General features: G+C 42.7%; 1 protein-coding gene across 1 annotated transcript; it reads right to left on the bottom strand.

Moving 5' to 3' along the window:
• Positions 1-13,790: 13,790 nt before the first annotated feature.
• Positions 13,791-23,989, bottom strand: exoc3l2a (exocyst complex component 3-like 2a). Its single transcript, XM_080014439.1, has 13 exons — positions 23,881-23,989; positions 21,295-21,834; positions 19,951-20,168; positions 18,683-19,433; positions 18,462-18,576; positions 18,252-18,362; positions 18,050-18,150; positions 17,427-17,537; positions 17,185-17,320; positions 16,969-17,091; positions 16,696-16,851; positions 15,615-15,736; positions 13,791-14,692 (listed from the first exon to the last, which is right to left on the bottom strand). Exons 2-13 carry the CDS (start codon positions 21,807-21,809, stop codon positions 14,353-14,355), a joined length of 2,799 nt encoding a protein of 932 aa, XP_079870565.1. The 5' UTR covers positions 21,810-21,834; positions 23,881-23,989; the 3' UTR covers positions 13,791-14,352.
• Positions 23,990-24,683: the final 694 nt, after the last annotated feature.

Genomic DNA, 24,683 nt, shown 5'->3' on the forward strand with positions numbered 1-24,683 from the left:
GAAGCTCCGTGTTTATATGGTGCTGCCACGATCGGCTTTCCCCACACAGATGTGACACCACCACCGCCGCCACCCCACACCACCACCACCACCACCACCACACCACCACCGGCGGATCAGATCAATCTGCTTCTTCTCCGAGCGACCAAGAGCGGAGCCCTCCGCCAGTCATGGCAGCAAATATACCTCCGTGTCCTCAAGCGAGATGCATGCTCCAAAGGATCCCCCAAATCAAAAGAGAAACGCAGCAATGCTCACTATTAGATGTCCCGGCAGCATCAAATAAAAGTGCTGAAATGCGGTGGTGGTGGTGGTGTTTGGCCAAAGCCCAGCGTCTCCGCGGCGGCTCCCCTCCACCCCCCGCCTCATCTCCGCACGGAAATCAAACGCGGCTTCTGCTGGGTGGACGCGTCTACGATCCGCGTCGCGGAGACCGTTTGCGTTTCATCGTTTCGTCTCTCGGTCCCACGTTGATGAATTGCATGCAAACTGTTCGTCCGCCGCCGCCGCCGCCGCCGCCCCCCCCTCCGTGCGCCAGTCCGCAGGGAAACCGGAGGCTCCGTGCTCCCGGTCCGTGCGATGCGCCACTTCCCCGCCGACAGAGAGACGCTACTGCTGACACACACCGAGCGCGCCGCCGATTTTACGAGCGTCAATTTGAGCGTCAATTTAGTGCTGAGCTTCTGCAAAGATGGCCGGATCTCAGAGCAGCTCAGAACGCATTTCTGCTCTGTTTTCGTACGGTCGGGGTTTGTTGTTGTTGTTGTTGTTGTTGTTGTTTTTCTTTTCACAATTGAGGGAGAAATAAAAAACACATCGATTGTTATAAAATGCGCACAGCAAGGGCCGTTGAGAGAGCAAAAGTAATCTGCTCCCAGTTGAACTGGAGGACAAGGAAGAGGACAACAGCATTTTGTTATTATTATTATTATTATTATTATTATTATTATTATTATTATTATTATTATTATCATTATTATTGTTGTTGTTGTTATTGTTGTTGTTGTTATTGCTGCCGTTGTTATTGTTGTTTTTTATTATTTTTATTTTATTTTATTATTTTATATTTTATTATTATTTTAATTTTTTTATTTTATTTCATTTTGTTTTGTTTTATTTTATTTCGATTTTTTAATGCGGCCCTAATCCTCATCCTTACAAATGGAAGAGCTAGGGGTACAAATATGACAGAAATATCTTATACTCTTTACAAATATTTTATATCCTAGTCGTTGGTAGAAAACACACTTATGTATACAGTATACACATATATATTATTATTATTATCATATATCATTATCATATATTATTATATTTTTTTATATGTATAATATATGATAAATACATATATGTTTCACCTATATGTAAAGAATTTTGCCTTAAGCAATATATCATCAATTAAACCGATTTTGTCCACTTGGCATAAGTTACAATTAAAAAATACATATTTCCAAGATAAAGTAAATTAAGTAAAATATCTAACATATTATCAAAGATAAAACGCTGTGAATCTTTGTTCAACATCAACCATGTCATCTGTGGCCTATTTGATTTAAAAGTGATTCATGAGAATTCACATGTCGGCAATGCAACTTAAGAACAGATTTTTCCTCAGCACACACTATGATCCATGATCGTCCATAACAAGCACTTGAAACAACTTTTCCCTGTTTCCCCATGGCTGCAAAAATGAAAAATGCTAAGAAAAGTGTCTAATTTGTGGGGAGCTTTAATATGCACATTAATATGCCAATTAGGAGGTATAGAGCAAGACAGAAGCCTTATATCAACCCGTCAGAGCAGCCTTTTCTTTATGACATAACGTGACCTCCACCACCACATCAACCCAGTAATTTATATGAATATATGTGAAGGTAGGTGAGTTAAGCACAATAAAATTAAGAAAAATGTCTTGACCAATAGTCATTATTCATACTGTAGGACTCATGTGAGCCACAAGATATGTGCAATCTGGGAAGTTTGCCCGCGATGTAGAGTTGGGCCTTTAAGACTGCATTGTGAGAATTTCTCCATTAGTCTACGGCCCTCATCAAACAGTGTTTTTTCAGTGTTATTGTAATTTATTATCAATACAAAAGTAGCACATGAATATGTATGATTATATAAAAGATAGAACCAAAGGCAGTATTAAACAAATCAATCAATCAATCTCTACAATTCCTTGAGTTTCAAGCTGAGCCATTACAACGTCTTCACAAAGAAAAACATATTACAGACAGCGACGTACTTGTATAGTTGGGACCATTTACAAGTTTCACCTTCCTGGCAGTCCGATTGACAACTCGACAGACAAATGAGAGCGCGTAGCCTCCCTTTCGACAAGGGCATCAAATACCTCGTTCCGGGATCTCGCATTCATACATGAGAGAAACTTCTTTTGGAGACAAAAAAGTCTTGGAACGAGGTCAGAGGCACTCACAGGTCCGTTGCTAATACAACTGCTGTCCAACGTCCGTTCTTTAATTGGGGAACTAGGGGGGTGGGTTAGAGGTCATCACGGGTCCCAATATTCAGATCCGAACCCTATTGCACCTGGGAAATTAATCCCGAGATCCAATTGGAACTGGTCATTTAAAAAAAAAATATATATATATCAGGACCTGTTTTCCCCCAAGATATAAGAGAGCTGACTTGACGCATGTCCGAAGGGATAGAGATGTGGATCAGTCGGGTTGGGTATTTTCTAGATTTGAACATATCCGATCATTAAAATTGCTCCTAAAATCCTCTGTTCTCTATCTTTTCTAGCCCAAATTGAACCCAATTGGCCATAATGGCTTGTTTACCTCCAAAACTGTCAATTCCAATGCCAATGATTGTGCCAGGCAGATCAAATCAGATTTGAAGACCAGGGAAGACTTCAGAGAGCAAGGGAGTCCTGAAAAACTGTCATCAGTGTCCCGCTTTGTAAGAAGCGGGACAATAGACCTATTTAAGGTATTGCCAGGCAGTGACCAAGAGGGTGTTTCCGAAATCCTGCTTATGCCGTAAGCGAGGCTTATTTCTGCTAGACTGGTTAACTTTCATGATAGATTTATTCCAAATGCATTGGATTACAGTGTACAACGATGAACTGTATTTATTAGATGTATTTATTAGATTCCTGGCACATCAAACAATACTTTTACTCAATTGTAGGTAATAATCCTGACTTCACTGAGTCAGACTTTGTAACACCCCCCTGGGTGCACCCTTTCTACGACATTTCATATCCCCAGACACGACATTGAAGCCAAGCTCAGGTATTAGAGAGGGTCCAGAGGCATGAGATGGCATCTCTTGTGGTTGCAGATGACATTGTCCTTTTGGCACGAGACTGGGACGTCCAGTGTGCATTGGAGTGGCTTTGAGTGTATTGATATTGTTTGATATTTTATGCTCTTGAAAAAAAAAAACATTTGGGTTGCTCTACTTTCCCGGCCACAAATCCGTACTGTGATAAATGGCATGATAACGTATTGTATGAATGGATAACCGGATTATCCGCCTGGTAGCAATAGGTACCAACATGTATCGCTCCACTTTCAGCTCCAGCGCAAGTGCATGGACGTTTTTGATTGCTTGCTTGATTAATGCATGTTTTTTTAGGTTTTATTTTAAAAACCCTTTGACATGCATGGGGGGAAAAATGCAATATTTGATGGTTCTTTTCTTTCATGTAAAATGTTGTTTCTGTTATGTCCATACGTTTTCGAACAACCCTGCCATGCCACACCCTATGAAACCCTATACAAGAGAAGTGGAATTGCAGGTTTTTTGTTGTTGTTGTTGTTGTTGTTGTTGTTGTTGTTGTTGTTGTTGTTGCTAAACCAGCATCCTAGTTAGGCAATATTAAATTCCACTGCGTTCCAGAAACAGTGGGAATATCAATGAGATTATTGTCTGTTGTGTTATTACACCAGAATACTGCATGCTGATCAGTGAAAATACATGTATGATAGACTCTGAGCTCCTGACACTGAAATGAGTGTCTTCTTTTGGTGGATGAATATCAGCCTGTATGTATAGCCTCGTATTGCAATACTTTGCATTATCCACCAGATGGTAGGAATGGTACACTGTTCTCCCTAAAGAAAGGCACTGGTTTATGAGAGGGAGGGAACACAGTAAACTGGGATAGGAAATGAGCATTTCAAAGTATATCTGGTTCAATCAACAATCACAGCATGTGTGAATAAGTACCACTGAGGTTTGAAAACATAACATTATCAAAAGTTTCTTCAAAAGTATGAACAAATTGAATTATTAAAAGTACGATTTTCCAAAAATTAAAGACTATGTAGCATTCAAGATTATTTATTGGGAAATGACACATCATTTGGGGATTTGGGGAATATCTGGTGATGATTTATTTTTATGCTTCCATCCTAGCTTGTGGGGTGTGAGGATGAGCTGTTTCTGTGCGGTTCAGGGACCGAAGAGTTTTGTTTCATGCACAGGATAAAAAAAAAAAAAGGATTTATCTGTCTTTTTTTTTAATCCTGTGTATGAAACAAAACTCAAGGGCGTACAGGCAGATAAAGGCACACAAAGATGGGTAGGCCCACATGTCAAAGGTCAAATGTCCTCATTGTTGAGTGTGAAAGGGCAAGTTTGAAAGGTCCAGTCAGCAGGGAAGGGATATAGACGGGAAGTGGAGTCATTAGTCCCAAACGTTGGCTCCCAGATAATAAAAAATTGCTGGGGGTTCATCAAGGGGTGAAAGACATTGGTGAGGGCTGATGTTCCATTTGTGTCATGGCAACACAAACAGAAGTGGCATGATTGGTGTTCTTCAATGTAGTGGTCATTTTTTTTTCTTTTGGTGTTTACAGTATATAGATAAAATCATCGATATAAGAAATATGGGGGTGTGGGGTTCATCAGTTGTTTTTCACGAGTTGGAAACAGTCATAAATCATTTACAAGATTGGGAGCAACTCCAAGTAAGCCTCAACTTTCATCCCTACGTGCACATAAAACTATATATACTGTGTATATATATATATATATATATATATATATATATATATATATATATATATATATATATATATATATATACATATATATGTATGTATATGTATATATGTATATATATATATATATACTGTAAATATTCCATGCAACTAAAAAGTAAATAGAGGATTGTTGCAAATGTATGAACTCCAATACTGCCATATTCCTATATTTACATATATTTAATATATATTTAAATTAATTTATATCAAAGATGTTACATATGAATCATTTAAAACGTTCACTTAATTTTGAGTTACTTTAGGATTACAATTGGGACATTAATATAACAAAATCAAAGTCATTTTATTTTATTTTATATTAAAATAAGACACAGCCAAGACCTTGGGAATGTATAAAATCTGAGATGCAGCGGAGATGCATTAAGACAGATATACAGTATATAGAATAAAAGGATGTGTGTGTATATATATATGTATATATATGTCCCCTGCTACACGCCACCAGAGTGGCTTTTCTGGGGGCACACAGAGACACAGGCAATGATGGTCAAGGACAAACCGGTTTATTGGCAAGATGTAGCATGGCAGGAGCAAAATGGTGTGATGAATGGAATGGTGTCATGACAAAAGCTCCCCACAATGTGTGTGTGGGGATGGGTGATTTTCCTGTGCTCATTGATTGCTCTGAGCAACAGGTGCACAGCCCCCCCTGATCCTGGGCCCAATTAACTAGACCCAAGACAGGTGTGGCTGCGTACACCACACCCCCACCACATATAAACACCGATCAGGCACAATATTAAAACCGCCACTAATAACCACTTATATTGTGTAGATCCCACTCGTGCCACCAAAGTGGCTCTGAGCAGCACTGTGATTGGTCCAGAGGTAAGTGCACGGACCCTTGCCGGTCCCTCGGACGGAGGACAGTCTGCACTGGTCGAGTCGCATCGCTCTGGGTGGGGACCAGCCCACTTACACTCGGCGATAATAAATAAAATAACCATTTAAAATGAAATCCAATAGAATTTTTTTTGTACATGTATTTATTTCATTTATTATATTTTCAGATGTTAATTGAATGAAACGAAAAATCCCTGTGCCTCTGCCTTACAAAAGCCGGAAAAAACTTCTAAATTACCTCTTGTAATATTACTCAGCAACTGGATTGCTTACTTCTTGCCTCAAATTTGTTCAGAAACAGATTTTGGTGGACTGATAATGTGAAATAAAATACATTTACAAACTAATACAACACGGAACTTGGAACTCATGCTAAAACCCCAGTGGAAGACGTCACTTAAGAGTCAGAATCAGAATCAGAATCACCATTGGCAGTGCAAAGGCAACCAGAAAAAAAAATCCCTTGAAGCTATTTAGTTCCCGGGAGGCCTCCCCAGTGTCTAGATGCTTCCTAGTTGCTCTGACCCAGTCGTCTAGCCATTACAATTTAGCCCTTATCAAAGTTGCTCAGATCCTTACGCGTGCCCATTTTTCCTGCTTCTAACACATCAACTTCAAGAACTGACTGTTCACTTGCTCAGAGAAGAGCAATGTTATTCACTTCACCTGTCAGTGGTTATAATGTTGTGGCTGATCAGTGTATATTAGACTTAGCGTTTCTTTCCTTGTATCTGAAAATGTTCTTGACCATTTTTTCTGCTTCAAACAAATCAAATTCAAGAACCGGCTGTTCACTTGCTGCCTAATATATCCCACCCCTAGACAGGTGCCATTGAAATGAGATGAACAATGTTATCCACTTCACCTGTCAGTGGTTTTAATGTTGTGGCTGATCGGTGTATATACTGTATATACTGTACACACTCACTGAGCACTTTATTAGGAACACTATACTAATACTGGGTAGGGCGTCCCTTTGCTCTAAAAACAGCCTCAATTGTTCTTGCCATGGATTCCACAAGATGCCGGATACATTCCTTTGAGATTCTGGTCCATGTTGACATGGTTGCATCAAGCAATTCCTGCAGATTTGTCAGCTGTACATTCATGCTGCGAATCTTCCGTTCTATCACATCCCAAAGGTGTTCTATTGGATCAGATCAGGTGACTGGAAAGGCCACTGAAGAACATTACAGATTTTGGCTTTGTGACATGGTGCATTATCATACTGGAAGTAGCTATAAGAAGATGGGTATGGCCATGAAGGGATGCACATGGATAAGCAACAATATTGAAATAGGCTGTGGCATTCAAACTATGGTATTAACAGGCACAAAGTGTGCCAAGAAAACATTCCCCAAACCATTACACAACCACCACCAGCCTGGACTGTTGACACAAGGCAGGTTGGGACTGTGGATTCATGCTGTTGGTGTCAAATACTGACCCTACCATCTGTGTGCCTCAGCAGAAATGGAGATTCATCAAACCAGGCTACGTTTAATACTATTATATAATTATATAATCCAGAATCGTGATTGTGGCGCCGCCCCTTGAGGCTGCACGAGCGCCTCGTGCTGATTACGCACATTTTAGTATTTTTAGTATTTTTAGAGCTTATTGTACGTAATCACTGGGTGTCATGACATTTCACTGCATATATGTATGACCGTATGTATATGTATGTGACAAATAACCTGTTGAATCTTGAATCTTGAATCTTTTTCCAGCCCTAACTGTCCACTTTTGGTGAGCCTGTGCCCACTGCAGCCTCAGCTTTCTGTTCTTGGCTGACAGAAGTGGAACCCGACGTGGTCTTCTGCCGTTGTAGCCCATCCACCTCAAGGTTCCACGTGTTGTGCAGTCTGAGATGTTTTTCTGCTCACCACAGGCGTACACATACATACCTAACATACATATATAAATAAATATAAAGTTATAAAAAATAGAGTAGAATTCAGATTTGCGCAAAGAGACTGTTCCAAAGTACCTATAGTCCATGTAGAGCGCACACTTACAGAGCCACAAAATACAGCAATCCAAATATTATTTCGATTTCAACAACTCAACTGTGTCAGTGGTTTTTTTTTATTATCTTCACTATTTCTGAAGTGATACACTGTAAACAAAGTAAATAAAAGTATAACTCTAGTCGAAGTCGAAGTCTAACAATTGTGAAAAAAATAAAAATAAAAATGAGTGCAGGGTTCACCTGTTTTGAGTCCATTCAGGTAGGTGCAATTACCATGCAATAATAATAATAACCAGCCACAGGTTCCCTGTGGGTTTTTTATTATGATTGTTTTTTTTACCATAGGTCACACACACATGCCTATAGCCTTTTCCTCAACTCTCAGATAAGATCATACTCTGGGTTTGATGCTGTGAGTTTACTCTAAATCCTAGCTCAGGTTCAGCTTTCCTGCAACACCCCTTCCTGATGGGGGTACAGAACACAACCTGCTTACGTAAATAAGCTGGAGGAGAAAGCACAGGGAGCCAAAGGTGAGCCCCTGTTGCCATTTTTCACAGAAGGCACCATTGTTTCGCTCCAGACTTATTCCTTGCCATGCAAAGTAGTTTCCGCTCCCCACAATTTGCTCAAGCCGATAAATTTGTTGTTAACGCCAGAAACAGACAACTTATTGGCGGGTATGGGCGCACTCGAGATAAAACAAAAGTGTGGGGAGGATTCCACAGAGGCTGGCTGTCATTCTGTTTTGTTTCATAACTCATACAGCACTTCCCAAACATCACGAACGGATGCAGACACTGGTTGTTATCTGGAATAGGTGGACATTTTGTGAAGTTGGAAACAGGGGTGGATCGTTTTCAGTATGACAAATTGATTGGTTGTTTGCCATTGCAGTTTAATGATGTATTTATTTTGATTGGCTGATTTATTGGTAAATAAAAGAAAGAACATTTTTCAGAAAATGAAATGTCAAAAGAAAATCAAGGGTTAGGGTCAGCAAAAAGCAGAATAGAGGACTATATCCAACGAAAGCTTTAATTCTTGTTTTATAGTTGGGTTTTTTGAGCATGGTTTTTCTCAACTTCTCAAGACGCACTGATAACATTCATATATTCTGGATCCTGTTCGGGTGTGTTCAGAAATCACGTCAGCTCAGCTTCAGCTTTTTCCTGGGGTTATACCGTAGCCGTGTTTGTTTGTGAGGTTATAGAAACAACAGACATTCCTGGCTGATGGCTTGGGGCGAGTCCTGAAGCGCCCTGGAATTCCCTGAGCAAACGCTAATAAATCCACAGCCTTTGAGTACACCCCGTTTTCCATTAGACATCTGACACGGTGGCCACTCATCTCATCCTCCCCACTTGTTTTTTGTCTTATTGTATTTTTAGAATCTTCTATTTTCTCTCCTGTGGTTGTTTCTGATACTCTTAAATAATGGGTGTGGTGGTGGGGAGGGGGGTTGCGTGAGATCATTATATTTCCATTACTATGCACTTCAATGACATCTTACTTTTTGTCTTGAGTGAATACAGTATGATAAGACGATCACGATAATACGGTTATATTATCATTTTTTAAATATTCTATAGATATTCTATATTCTTTATTCAATTCAGAATCATTGGTTGGTTTTCAGGTTCAAGTCAGAACTTTGACTAGGTCACTCCAAAACTAAGAATTTTGTTTTTTGTCCTTTTTTTTTGGTCTTAATATTGTATATTATTATTATTATTGTTATTATTATTATTATTATTATTATTATTATGACGATATCTGAGATGATTTTAAAGTGTAAGTGTTGTCTGGTCAGTTCTAGGGCACGGATGGATAATGAGCGTATGCAGTGAGGCAGCCAGGTCAGTGAGACCAGGGGATGTGGGATAAATAAAGACAAGGCTGAGGACGCACGCAGGACCACCGCGGCCTCCCTCCTCTGCTTTCTCTTCTCGCTATTATTCCAACGTCAAAACAATTTATACAAGGGAAACAAATAACTCCACAGGTTGGGATGTTTATATGCCAGAGGCATCGTGCCAGCCTGGCCCGGAGCAAATATTTATATCCATGTCACATAGTTTGGGTCATCTGCGTAATAGTGACATCTTGGATAAGTTGGATAAATTTTGGATAAGTATCATTGAATAGCGATTGAATAGTCACGCCCCTTTTCTTTGGCAGAATATATATATATATATATATATATATATATATATATATATATATATATATATATATATACGATTTTCTTGTTTTCTCACCAACAGGAAATGCAGTGACCTCTGCACTGAAATACACATTTAAAAAAAGAAACACTTGTTTTTTTTTCCTCCCAAGATTCAGTATGACTAATATATGATGAATTTTCACTGATGTGTTTCGAGGAAGACAAATGCTTCCAATCTGATATAACCCAGGGTTATTTTAGATTGCCACCCAAGCCGGCTCAAACAAAGGTGCACATCCGCCGCTTCCTCTACGTCTCGGAGGCGAACGCTGCGTCTCAATGAGGACATTGACACTGACACAAACAAGGCTACCTCTGCGAGGCTGGATCGGCGGTGCAGGGGGCACGGGCAGGGCCATACATCTCCTCGCAGCTAAATAAAGGCCACTTGATGGATACGCTCTGATAACATAAATCAGGATATCCCATCAGGAGTGACGAAGTGGAACCATTGTTTTTGGCTTAAGTGGGCAGCGATCATGACGGACAAGGTGCAGGCGTGTACACACCGCGCATGGGAGAGGACGTGAGATTCTGTTCTGTCCGGGTTCGAGGTGAAGAGACGGAAGTCGGACGATCGCCTTGTGATTTAATTACGCATTTAAAATGTGTTTTTGATGTAAAATAGTATTAAAATGTAGCATGCTTAGTGAAGGAAGAGCAATTTACGATCAATCCAGCGATCCTTAATTCAAATGTAATTCAAAAAAATACTGACAAAAGCCTTCCTATATCTAAGCTTCTTCCAATACTCTGGGCCTCCATCCCTGAACCCTGGGAGCTGTTTTGAACCACTCCTCTTCCTCTCGTACATACTCTTTAACGGAACATCAATATTTGGTAGAGTGAGCGGAGGCGGCCGCGGGGGAAGGCAGGACATTTCATTTCGCACAGACATTCAGGTTGTGGCGCCATCCAGCTTTCAAACCGAACTGCACAGATTGGACTTCGTGAGAATGGGAACACGTTAGGCCAAGACCTTAGAAGACATTCAATGATCGTCTGAATCCCCCCTGCCTCAAATTACCTTCATTTTGAATATTGAGAGTGCTCCAGAGCAAGCAAAGAAAAAAAAAAAGGAGCCCATGAAAAGGGAATTAAGGGACTTACAGTAACAAAGAAAGGGCATGGCAAACCTGAGCTTCCGAAAACAAAACAAACAGTGATTGCGGCCAGATGGGTTTTCCAGTCGGCCTACGGGGCTGCGTTAATTAAAGGAAGCAAGGAAGTGCTTCCCAGGGACTTCATTGTGATGCCGCGGATCGTCCCACCTTCCACTCCCTTGATCAAGGGGGACTCGCCGAAGGCTCGGCCCCTCGCTGCTACCTGCCTGCCAGCCTCGCTCGGACATGGTACTCCCTTATGTTGAATACTTTGAAAACGTCTTTCCGGCACCTGCTTTAAGTCTGATATTCAATAAGGGTGTTTGATAAAGCCATGGGATACGCACATGAGTCACAAGCCGCACTTGCCAAACTTAAAATTCGGATGAATGCCAAATTCACTTTGTGTTCTTCCTGTACTGTGTGCTATGGCTTCGTGGAACTTTCAAGGGGCGCTGTGCAATTCAGGGTCAAAGACATGTTAAGCCTATTGTTTTATTGTTGGTAAACAAGGTTGGAGGAATATTTACACTCGCGCTTACAAGCTTAAGCTTACGCATTTACACGTTTTTTATTGTTGTTTGTTACAGCCAACAAATATAACTATATCATTTAAACAACATACAATATGTCATTATGCACTCCGTTCTGCCCTTTCACTCCCAGATTGGACTTTTTATTTAGAGGACCGCAACCTTGTGAATGCCAGCCAAAAGGAATCATCTTGGAGGAGTTTGGGTTTTGAGAGCATGCCAGACTGCACACACAAGAGTCAGTGATCTGAGAGATAGCGCTGATGCAAATACAGCCGCACTCAGTTTTTTTTAATTAAGCGCAGCGTTTGACACAGTTTTGACAGCGTCGGCCACAACATATTATTCTTGGCCGTCTGGAAAACTATAATTTTTTATTAGACTTGTAGTCGTAGGTTTTTTTGCTCAGGGACGCTGTCTTGGGCCCTTGCTCTCCTTATAACACCAATAACCACCATAACTAACTATCTGTTTGCAATTGATAGGTGGTTGAGTTGTAACTTTCTGAAACTCAACGAAAACTGAAAATTCTTTGACTTGGTCCGAAAGTCAAACGATATGGCCTTCTAAAGGCTTGAACATTAGTGGTCAGAAGGCCTTTTATTTTTCAATTTAAGTTAAGTGATATACAATTAAACATATCGCACTTAATGCGTAACAAACAACAACATGCTTTTAATTTGTAGTTCACATCACCCGGGTCAGTGGAGGTAGGTGCACAGGAAGGAAAAAGCACAGTACCCCAAAAAAAAATTAAAACGCAGCATTACTGAAGTGGTTTTTTGAAATAGCAGATCAATTATACTTGATTAGAAAATGACTTCTGTAATAAATCCAGACTACCAGGCGTGCGCTGTTGTGTTCATTCTAGGTGGGTACCTACAGTGTCGGATTGACCGAGGTCAGCTGATGCCCGACTGATGCCCCGGGTAGGTGTTGGGACCGTGCTTGGGCGCGTCTGACTTCACCCTTGGCGGTTTGGAATCGCGTGAGACGTCCGTGCATTGGACATGTGATTGGACCGTGGGAGTCCGATGGAAAAACACCAGGTAACAGGACGTGCCAGCCGCAGCGCTATAAATTCTCCCAGGCCGACAGCGGATGGTATGAGTTATTTCTGCATCGGATGTCACGGGGAAAATAATCAGTTCTGCCGCACGTTTTCAGAGATGCGGACCCGGGAGCTCGGAGGGGTCAGTCTGCGGTTTGCGTTAGCATACAGCCCCCCCACCGGCGCGTCCAGCATGGAAAAGGTCGGCCATCGCTGCACCTTCGCTCTGTGGAGCCGAAGGGAAGTTCCCTCCTAGTTCATAGCGTAAACTTGGCTCCAATAAAAGCATCCGTTTGCACCTCAGTGGACAACAGGAAATCTTTGTTTATCGAAAAACATCCCCTTGGCAGAGTGAGGGGCGTGACCCCCCTCTTGTCGCACAGAGGCAAGGCGTCATACGGCAGCCATGCTGGAGCCCCATATTTCAAGCCCTCTCCTCGCTAAACAAAGCTGCCATAGGGAACCTTGGATAAACAAGAAGCAACTAAACTATGTGTGTTTATGGAGTCTCATAGTTTGTACGTCAGACCCTCAGGGACACTGTCTGTTTGTTAACGTCTCCTTTGATACGTATTGTTTCACAAACCTGTACTTTCTGGCACTCCCATGGTCAGTGGATGACAACACATAAGATAATGAGGAGGCAATACAGCAGATATGTGTGTGCAATTGCAATCTCCATTTCAAGAGACAACTGTGTCAAAATTAAGTAAACCAGTACATATATACATATATATATATATATATATATATATATATATATATATATATATATATATATATATATATATATATATATATATATATATATATATATATATATGTGTGTGTGTGTGTGTGTGTGTGTGTGTGTGTGTGTGTGTATGTGTGTGTGTGTTCTAATGTGTAATAAAAGATAAACAGTATTTATACCCATAGCCACAATAAATGAGATTCCAACATTTGTTTCGGCCACCCAATCAATGGGTCTTTATTACAGTTCCAGCAAATGATCTGTTTCATTCACTTTTCGGGTTTTAAAAGAGTTACAAGTTATATGAACCATATAATATATAACTCACACACATATACGCAGGGTGGGTTTCTATGCATTATCCGCAGCAACAGGGCAACTATGAAGTTACATGACCTGCTGAGTAAATAACTCTCAAAAAAGATAGAATTCCATAGATCCTACCTGATTGCATCTAAGACTTAGGATGCGAGAATCGACTGGAGGCATAGAATGTTTAAAAGGTACATTGTGAGAAAAACCTCACGTGAGTGTAAAATGTCACTCTTGTTATGAGCATTTTCTGAGCATGCAAAGGAAAGAAAATGCAGCCTGTTTCACATTTCAATTCAAAATGCACATCCGGCAGCAACCCCTCTGAGGTGGAGAGCTTGCTGTAAGAAAGCATGTTACAGTAAGAGAAGTACCTGAGGTCAAGTTTCTTCATTCAGCTTTCTATGAATGGCTTTAATATCGCTGGTAACGAGAGTTTGTACAACCAATAGCTTGTCAAGGTGCAGGTACAAGTAGTCACAATCTTCACAGTGTGTTTCTGTGATGCGCTTCCCCCCCACGGGAGACGTCCAAATTCAGCCTTCTCGGTGCAATTTACCAGCCCCCGTGTCCTCCTCTGCGCCGTGGGACTCGGGGGAGTTGGGGGCCGCGTTCCTGCCGCTCGCCCGGCGATGGCGCCCGCCGGGCCTCGGGCGGTTCTCTGAGAACCAGTTGGCGACGGTCATGGCCAGGCGGAGGATGCCCAGGCTGATGCAGTGCACCTCCGAGATGACGGGGATGTCTGAGAAGAGGGCCCGCTCCCGGCACATGAGGGCCACGTTGCACTCAAAGTCCTTGACCACGTTGAGGATCTCCTGGCGCTCCGCCTGCCGCATCATCCCCCGCACGTTCAGCAGGGTGGAGACGTGCTTCTTTCTGTGGAGAGCCGAGGAGGAGGTTTAGGTCAAGTACGTTAGGATATTGGGCGGGAAGACTCGCATTTCTTAATCCATTTTAGGAAAACAACAAGGCAGTTATGGCAGAGCTCCTTTTTGTTTTTAAATCTCTTATCAGCCAGAAACGCCAAGAATTAAACGGAAGCAAAACCCTGTGCAGGCCAAAACCAACATGTTTGCTCTTCTCCTCCACACCTCCCCCTCTTTGATTCCAAGCGTGGCACCAGACTGTCTCCTGCAGGGTGGCAGGAACAGGAAGTAGTCCCCAGCACTTCCTGTCTGCCGCGCCGTGAGTAATGCGTCACGCGCAGCGGTGAATTGCCAACTGTCACCTGAGCCTCAAGCGGCGCAAACAGCTCGGGGCATGCAGGAGGGGGCTGGGACTCCCCTTGAGGCCCCTCCAGCTCAAAACAGAGCCCCGCCGCTCTCTCCGAAAATAGCCGAGTTAATGTAGATATGTTTCCGTGCTTCTTTTCCTTGTTTTGAACCATTGTGTCAACAAAAAGGCTATACATTCTCTTTCGATTTTTTCCAAACCTTTGGCCAAGCGCCAAAAACAGCACTGCAAGCGTGTCGCGCTGAGCCCGAAACATTGGTCCACCGGGTGCAGAACGGAAACATTTTTGGTGGAAGGCACTTGTGTGGTTCTGGAGATCTGGGGTATTTTCTTTTTTAGGCCACATTTTTTTATTTCTAGACAAGCTGGATACACCAGTCTATTAGTAAATTTCCATCTCGGCAGATGAAACACCCAAGCGATCATTAGCAATATGGACAGGATCCTGGAACTGATGGATTTCCTATTGAACGGGATATATATGATGATGCTTTTCAGCTGGAGAAAGTACCACATACACTCTCTCAAGCATATATTTTTTGATTGCACATCTTTCAATTCGTACCGTATATCTGGAAACTCTTTCACCAAAACTGCAACTTCCATTTGAATGGAGGGCGTGTCCTCCAGGAGGATGATGTCAGCCAGGTGGCAGAGGAGACTATCCAACCAGGACGCGCCAGATTCCTAAGAACAATCAAGTGTCAACACCATATACTGTAGAGAAGTAAACATTATTGGTATAATTAACATTGGCTCAACACAGGGCGTGGGGTTTTTTTCGGTTATGGAGCCGACAAAACACTTCGAAATAGTCCTTTGCGTCTATGAACATTACAAAAGTTCTAAGGGCCAGATCTTAAATAAGCGGGCAAGAGAAGGAAACAGCCCCTCTGTGAGTTTCTAAGTTGTGTTTTTTCCTCAAAGTGCCAAGTCGGAAAAGAAAAACCTCTGAATTCTTTGGACTGGCATTCACTAAAAATATCTATTTCTTTTTTAGACAGCCATTAACCCACCCCCCTCCCCAGTTTCCACAGATGCTCCGTCCTGCTCTTTGGCAAAAGGGGGCCATCAAGGCCGCCCCCGAGCCACATCAAAGCCAGCCAGCTGACAGGAACAGGAAGTTCCTTCTGAACACAGAGGCTTCCTGTTGTCAGCCGAGGTGACGGACACTTGTTTGAACTCGCGCGCACACACAGGGGGCAAATGCCAGGCTAGCAGGCATAGTTCCCCCGAATCCCATTTTCCCCTCCCTGGCCTGTGCTAACGTAAGTCCCGTTCATCCATCTCCATCCAACTGACGGCAGCCATTTTTCACAACTACGCCCTGTATCAACACTGTCTGAGTTATTCCTGACCTAGGAAGCCAGAGGGTCAGGCAACATTTAGAGCTGCCAGGCCCCGCGCTCCCAGGGCCTCCTCTGTTCTGCACTGTTAGCAATCAGTTTTAGGGAACATTTCTCTTCGGGATTTTACAGGATATTTGTATCCAAAAAAAGGCATTCTTTTGCCGTGTTTTTCTGCTGCTCCTCTAATGCATCAGCGAAAGGGTAAAAGGGTAAAGACCTTTCTGTCATGAGGCCAGAAAGCTTGTACACGATACTTGGATTGGAGTGAAAAAAATACTTTTTGAGGACGAGACTCACCAAATCTTTGAAAAGTCCTTTAAGCTGTTTGGCCTCATCTTGCAAGCGGAAAGCCATCCTCTTCCTCATCTTCAAGGATGTGCAGATGACCCGTCCACGCATTATCGCTCGCACATATTCCACCAGCACTCGCCTGTGCACCTCACCCACCAGGGTCTGCATGTCAATACATCCATATAACTAATAGATAAACGTGTACAAACTCTACAAAAAATGAAATAGTGCAAAACGTGAGGCAGTTCGATAAATGCTATCAGACGAAATATGCAATACCTGATATGGGGGCGAGTCCATCCTTCTGAATTTTTTAAAGTGATGTTTGATACTTGCTTCAATGGCCTCGAAAGCCACCGTGTTGTTTAGCCATTTTCTCTTCACCAGCTTGTCGAAAAAAGGCTGCAATTACAAGAGGCAGAGTTTTGATGAGATGGGTAAAGCTTGGGAGAGAAGGAAGCTGATACACAGCCGATCCAAATATCGAGTTCTCACCCTTATGTGCTCAAACAGTCTGTCCGTTAAAACCCTGACAGATTGGTTGATGATCCTGTCCAGGGATGAGTTGGCTCTCTGCGCCGACTCCTCGCTGCCCTGTGGGTCACACTGCCTGCAGCGCTGCACAAAGGACCTGGATGGCACACGGAGCCACGGAGCTTCAAATAACGTAAACCACGATTGACGCCACCGAAGAACGGGACAGTTTTAGCCCCTGAGCCCGTTGAGCATGCATCTACCTGAGAGGAGGGCAACAGTTGACGAGGGCAATGGTTCGAGAAACGTATCCATCCCCTCTGTCTCCGAATTCCGCTTGAGTCTCATGGAACATCTCCGCCTTTCTCTGAAAACTGGAAACATGTGGGTTCACAAACCGATTGAATGCCAACACTGTTACGCCAATGATGCCATGACGTTAGACTCTTCCGTTTGGTGTATTATTGTGTCTTCTACGATGATGTCATTAAAATTGCTTAGACTTCTGTCTCATTGTTGATGACCATTTAGATCTAGAGGGAAAAGTTCATTTGTTGCAGGCAACATTTTTGTCCATTTTAAGCTGCTGAATGCAAATTGAATGGAGCTTGTATCTACAAGCTTCTTGACACAACTCATTACAGTTCAACGACTATTGACACAGTGACAAGAGCCAACACGATGGATAACTTTGTGATGCAGTGTAATATAGAACTGTGTCTTCCGTCTCCGGTTTATTTTTGCACGGTGAAATCAAGTCAAATTTAAGTCATGAGCCACCTTTTGTACTCATTATTCAGTGTATTCAAATTTACTTTATCTCCTTTGCGAGGAAACAATAAATTCATCACTACAGTTTCAAACCTTGAGGAAGGTGTTCACTCACCTGTAGAGGAAATCAGCCAGACCGATGAGGCTGCAGCGAGCCACTCTGGAGCCCAGAAACTCACTCACAGCCGTGGATCTGTCCAGGTCAACCTTTAGTCTCTAATGCAGTCAAATACACATAAAAAACCTTTAGCTATTTGACAGGAAAACAAACCTTTTTTTTTTTTTTTTTTTTAATATAAAATCCTGGCTGTATGTACCTGGATGACAGAGCGTGCCAGGTTGGACTGATACTCCTCTATATGAAGAGTCTGAGCCCATCGCCTCTCTTCCTCATCCAGCACCTGAATCAGCTCTGTTGTTACTTTGCCCTGAAGATCACATCATATATTTATTTCTTTACTGAACCTTATTAAAATGTTGTTTTTTTTTTATTGTAAATGAACAACAATGCAAAAACTGTTGCTTACTCTGACGATATTGAGGCAGTCTTGCTCCAGCCTGTCTACTACATCTTGAGGCAGAATTGGGTCCAGAGGTGTGTAGTTGATGGGCATGGAGGTTCCAACTGTGCCAAGGACATCCCTGATGGAAAATGACAGAACCATTTCTATGAATTATAACTTTATGCAGCCCAAGAACCCAATCCAAGAAATTCCAATTGAAAAGTTTATTGTGTGACATTTAGTACCTGTTATAAATATTGTAGAACCAATCCAGTAATGAATAGACATCAGTGATCTGCAGCGGGCCTCCAGTAATGGCCCGGAGACGTTTTGCCACAGCCCGGTGGTAGCTTTCCACATACACCTGGAAAGCAGCAAACTCTTCAGGGTAGATGGGCACAGCATTTCTCCTGGCTGCATCTAGGTCATCCACCATTCGACTCCTCAGGCGCTCCAGGTAGAAGGCCAGATGGCCTGCCTGGGTGTCCACCTGATGTGGCAGGCTCCAGTCTGCAGCCTCCGCCACAGCTTGACTCCACTTATGCTTCAACCTCCGCGGGCGATGGCTGGCCGGTTTGAGAAGGCTCTCTTGTTGGGACTTGGTCTCCTCTCTCAGGGTCCAGGCGGCATCGGCGTGCTCCTCTTGCTGGATTACCAGCACAACAAGGCCTAGGTTTGGCCCAGCACTAGGCTGGCGGAGGCTCTCTCGCACTACATCCCACATCTCCTTTTGCAGGGCCTCATACAGGAGCTCCACATCTTTGGCCTTCCGCCGGCTTGAGTCCAGCGTGGCATTCGAACTGAACTGGTCATCCTGGAGTGAGGGTGTGGAGGAGCTTACGCTAGAAGGGGTGCTTAGACGAAAAGTCGGGGTGTGTGTGTGATTCGGTGTGGTGGGCAGCAGAGAAAGCACTTCACACTCTCGCTCCAGCTCCTGCATATGTGTGTCAGCCAGGAGCAGTTCCCTGTTGTTGACCAGCTGGAGGATCTCCAATACTGCAGGAGGGAGAGAAGAGAGGCTACTAGGTTTGTCTTGCCAAAATCCCAAGAAGAAGTGCAAAGGGAAAAGCGGGAGTAAGGGGGCAGGCTTGTTATGATTACAGAATAGTTCGACCTAGTGAGAAGTATCAAACTGGGTTATTTGTTGCTCATTGTCCACTTTTCTATTAGTAGCCAGGTGCCCTGTAGAGCTCTGTGAACAGTAGCTTGGTTGAACTTCTATTTGGAGGAACCTGCAGTAGGAGGAAGTGCAGTCATTTCCTGATTCCACAGTCTGTTGGTGATTGAACCCAGTGACTCAGGGGTCTGAGGAGCTCACAACCTCGTCAGAGAGGTGTCTAGGATTGGGAGGAAATACTGCTGTAGCTAACCAGGAAGTTCAAAGTTCTCTGTTGATGGACGGCTGTAAAGTAAAGTGGGATGCTGCCATGGAAGGTAAAGCTAATTGTGGTTCACATTGATATTCTACCCATCACATTTCCATGGGTGGCAAGATGGAAGTGGCCACTCTTACCTGAGAGGGGCTCTCTGGTTTTGACCACTGGCTCTTCCTCTTCTTCTTCCTCCTCGGTCTCTTGCGAGCCGCGGTCTGACATGGATTCCCTCTTCAGCTTGCCCAAGTTGACCATCCTCAGGAAGGATGGTCGCCTGCAAGCCTCTACCACACTATCTGCACTGAGTTCCCCACAGGGCAGGCTCTCTCTGCGTACCTCCTTGCGTCTGCCCGTGAAGCTACAAAGGAGGAAAGCTCGATCAGTATTCAATGGCTCCTTGATATGATTAACTTCTATCGAGAATCTGCAAAATGAGGTGTCATGCACAACACGAGTGCTGAGTAAACAGGCATGAAGGTGCATCGAGTTATGACATGTTTAAGGCATGTCCTCACCGGCTTTCGGGATGTTTTCCAAATGGCCTGTCCAATCAATGCTAAAAGGACAGAACTATCTTAATCTCAGAACCTTTCCAGCTAGAACTAGTGCTCTTTGATGTCTCCGCTGATGATGGCGTGATGACGGAGTGAATCTCAGATGGACACAGAGAGTAAGTAGATGATTCAAGGTTAAGAGCAAAGATATTGTCTCCAGATCACGTGTGGATTCAGACATGGAGCATTATCAATACTCACAAATTCTGCTTACACTTGGGATGCATCCTTTTTGATGCAGATGGTAAAAATCGATTATCCAAATTAACCATATTCTCTCTGAACCAACTTTTAAGGCAAATATATGCCCCTTGGTACTTTGTAGGGGCACCCAGAAAAGGAATGTTGAAAAAAAAAATCATATACAGTATGCTAAGCTGTGCTGCTGTTAGGAATGGAGACGATGTTAAAAATAGTTCCATTCACAGAGCACAGCAAGAACACTAAATAGCATTGACAAACAAAAAGAGTTTCCTGCGGACACCAGGTGGTAATGGTGTATTATGTAACCCTTTAGGTAATACCCCACCATGTGTTATGAGCAAATCTAGGAAAGTGAACCCGACAGGAATAGTGCATTTTCCATTCTAGACCTTTCCCCTTGGAAAACTTTTACTATTTTTGTTGATGCTATATTTGCTGTGTCCCTGCACTAGTGACACCTTAGCAGATGGCTGACAAATAGGAAAAAAACAGCTTCCTGTTTGAGGACTTCTAAAGTATATCATAAAACATAAAACCTTAGAAATGTGTATCCACGATTATATTATGATCTTGTTGCGTCTTTCTGTAAATGATGTTTGAGTGGCTCTGAATAGGCAACAAATGAGCTTCACAAAAACATAATGGTAACAGTTTGACGCAATCAGTGTCACTATAACAATTTGCCGTTGTATAAATTAAGATAGCGTGTGTCCGACTCGTCCTCACCGGAGTAAGGTCATAATTTCCTCCGAGCTCCTGTGTAGTCCTTTCCGTTTGCCCCTTTTGGGCGGGAGCGCGTTGGTGTCTGTGGGGTGATGCTGAAGAGAACTGGCCCCCCACACGCTGCGTCCTGAGATGCGGAGCCCCTTCCCCAGCTTCCCCAGGGTCTTGAGGGGCGACGACCCACAGATCCGTTCCAGGGTGCCCCTGAGCGGCCTCCCCTTCGGGTTCCCCACCCCGTGCCTCCCGGCGTTCACCGCGTTCTCTTCCTCCTCCCCGTCACGGGAGTTCCTGCGCTGGAGGTAACCCTTGACCTCCCCCATGATGAGGCCGCCGTCGCCGTCGTTCCTCTCCTCGTCCAGGTCCACCTCCTCGAAAGGGTTCAGGTCCTTCATGTCCTTGAAGTCGTTCAGGTCCTTTAGGTCCTTCAGGTCCAGTCTGGGCAGGATCAGCTCTCCGTTCACTCTGGGGAATTCATGGCAGCTCTTGGATCTCCCCGGAAGCTTCTTTAAAATGGGCATGGTGACAATTAAGACTTTCAACAAACTGCAAAACAAAACATGAAAATGACGTGTAATTAATAGTTGCACTAAAATAACTGTGTCCAGGTCACTATATAAACAATGCAACTTCAAGCACAATAGAACTTCAAGTTTTCACTTTTCTAATACTCAGGCTTGGCTTGTTTGTGATCATTTCCAAGTACAGAAAGCCATCCGGCACACCACGAAAACAGTCCACCCTAGCTACGCACGGATGCACGTACGATTGCGTACGATGACTTGTCATTCAACACAAAGAAGTAACTTAAAAGTACTTTCTGCCGTAACCAGCCTGTTTAGTCCAAATAAGAACAACGAAAACATGACGAAATTGAGGTACTCATTTTGACTGGACATTGGTCCAAATAACAGTTTGGGAAAACTGTTCATCTGATTGTTCAGGTGCAGTCATAGATGTTTATATGACGGAATTTCAAAACATCCTTTCACATGTTCATTGCATAAGGCTCCGCACCAAACCAATAGGAAATAAGGATTCTAAATATTGCTGCATTGAGATAATGTGCTGTATATTTGTTCTGCAGGTATACACATGTCCAACAACTACCTCATGTAAACAATACCCATTCAAGACAAATAAACAAAAGATCGACCAGTGCGTGTGTTAAAATGAGTGTCGCATGATGCCATATATTAACCGTAACCTAATTTATATGAGTATAAAAACTGGTTACAGGCTTGATGCTTTGTGAGTGTTCCCTTGATGGGAAAAAAATATTATTTTTTTATAAGATATCTTAATCAATGACACTTATTGCGATATTTTATCATTTATGAGTATGAACATCTGATTCATACGTCCGTGCCTTTCATTCATGTCTCAATGCATCATGGCTGATTCTGTACATTCCGAAGGTCTTGCCTGTGTCTAGTTATTTTAATATGTATTTGTTATATTGAGATTTCTATGGAAAAAACCCAAAGTCCCAGTTTGAATCCTAACTGAATCCTGAATTAAGTGAATAAAATTAGTAATGTGTGGTAAACAATTGTAACACTTTGTTTATTATTATTATTATTATTATTATTATTATTATTATTAATAATAATAATAATAATAATAATAATAATAATAATAATAATAATATTTTTTATATATAACTTAATGTTTTTTTGTATTTTTTACAAAATCTAAAAGGGTGATCATTTGTAAAGTTTAAGTTTCAATTCTGCCTAAATGTTAAGGTTTTTCTTGTTAATTACTTTAAACGATTAATAGGCTATACATTTTAGTTATTAAATGTAATAAAGCACAAAATATTGAAATGTAAAACAGCCGTATGAAGCCAGTGCCATCAACGCCAATGTCATTTTTTACGAAACGACAACAACAAAAAAAAAAAAAAAACATTGTGGTCACAGTGTGACACGGTTTGAGCAGCAGGACAAAGAGGGAGCAGGAACGCATGCATTTCATTCCTGACACTTGTTGTAAACTCTTGCTTGTATTTAAATTATCCTGAGTGTTTTTTTATTTTTTAGAAGGTATTGGAGGCAGATGATCCGCTGTGGCGACCCCTAACGGGAGCAGCCAATGCAGGAAAAGAAGAAGATTTTGTATGGGTTAGTATTTACACATGTTATCATGATGATAACATGATAGAACACAACAGCACAAGATAAGGAAGAATTAAGAGTCGATTAGTACACGTCGGCCCTGGAGGGTAGACAGAGCAGCGCATACAAAATACAAAATACACCTTCTGCAATACTGTGAAGGAGTGAGCCGCCATTCCACAAGCGTTCGGGATGCAAGCAACAGACCAACAGAGTGAGGTCAAATCCCCCACGAATAGCAACATGTACATTTTAGTTGAAGAACTGGTCATATAAGTTCAACAATCTAGGTTACATGTCAGCAAATCCCCCAAAATATACGAAACACCACAATGAATACATTGCAATCCTTTCTAGCCTGCGCAGGTCATTACTGGCTTCCACTGCAAACACAAAACTGATCGAAATGAAACATAAAACAAGTGAATTTGACAAGCTGATCAGAATGTAATATTTGTTTCTCTTTGCTTACCTGGCGGCACTGGTGTGTGTGTGCGTGTGTGTCCGTGTGTGTGTGTGTGTGTGTGTTTGGGGTTCTCAGTTCGGTGTCATCCTGCGTGTAGGAGCCTCCGTGCTTCATGTGCGTGTGTGTGACTGATAGTGTGAGAGTGCGTCGGTAAAGTACTCGGGAGAGCACTGAGCTTGGCCGGACGTTTCCTGACTCGGGCTCCATTGTGGCAGAAGGTGATGGTGTTTTCCTGAGGAAGCGCCCGTCCCGCTCGTCTCTCCCCTCCGAGCTCCCGAGGGCCCTTTCTAATTACTGTACTCCTAATGGCATCTGCTGTGTTGCCGAAAAAGGGGAGATACAGTTTCACTGTGTTTGTGCATGTGTGTGTGTGTGTGTGTGTGTGTGTGTGTGTGTGTGTGTGTGTGCGCGCGTGCGCGTGCACGCGCGTGCGTGTGTGTGTGTGTGCTCCTCCAAGAAGGCATTTAGAGATAAAACATAAGCAGATTACAATGTAAGGTGTAAGGTGTCTGTGACCTCGAGTCGGAACTTCACACACACACACACACACACACACACACACACACACACACACACACACACTGGTAAAGTAAATCTCAGCTCAAAGAATCACATTCACCAAAGGCCCTGTGATTTCCTGCGAAACTCAAATTAAGTCACTTTTTTTTTTTTTTCAAGAATCTGTGCTATCAGCTTTTACTCCACAACTTTTCAAAGCAAAAATCTCTATCTAAATATACATGTTTTCAGTTTGCATCTTTCTTTATAGTAGGCTGTTATATGAAGGTGCTGGTTATGACGAGCGCTTT

The sequence above is a fragment of the Zeus faber genome (assembly GCF_960531495.2).
Source record: "Zeus faber genome assembly, chromosome: 14".
NCBI lineage: Eukaryota > Metazoa > Chordata > Actinopteri > Zeiformes > Zeidae > Zeus > Zeus faber.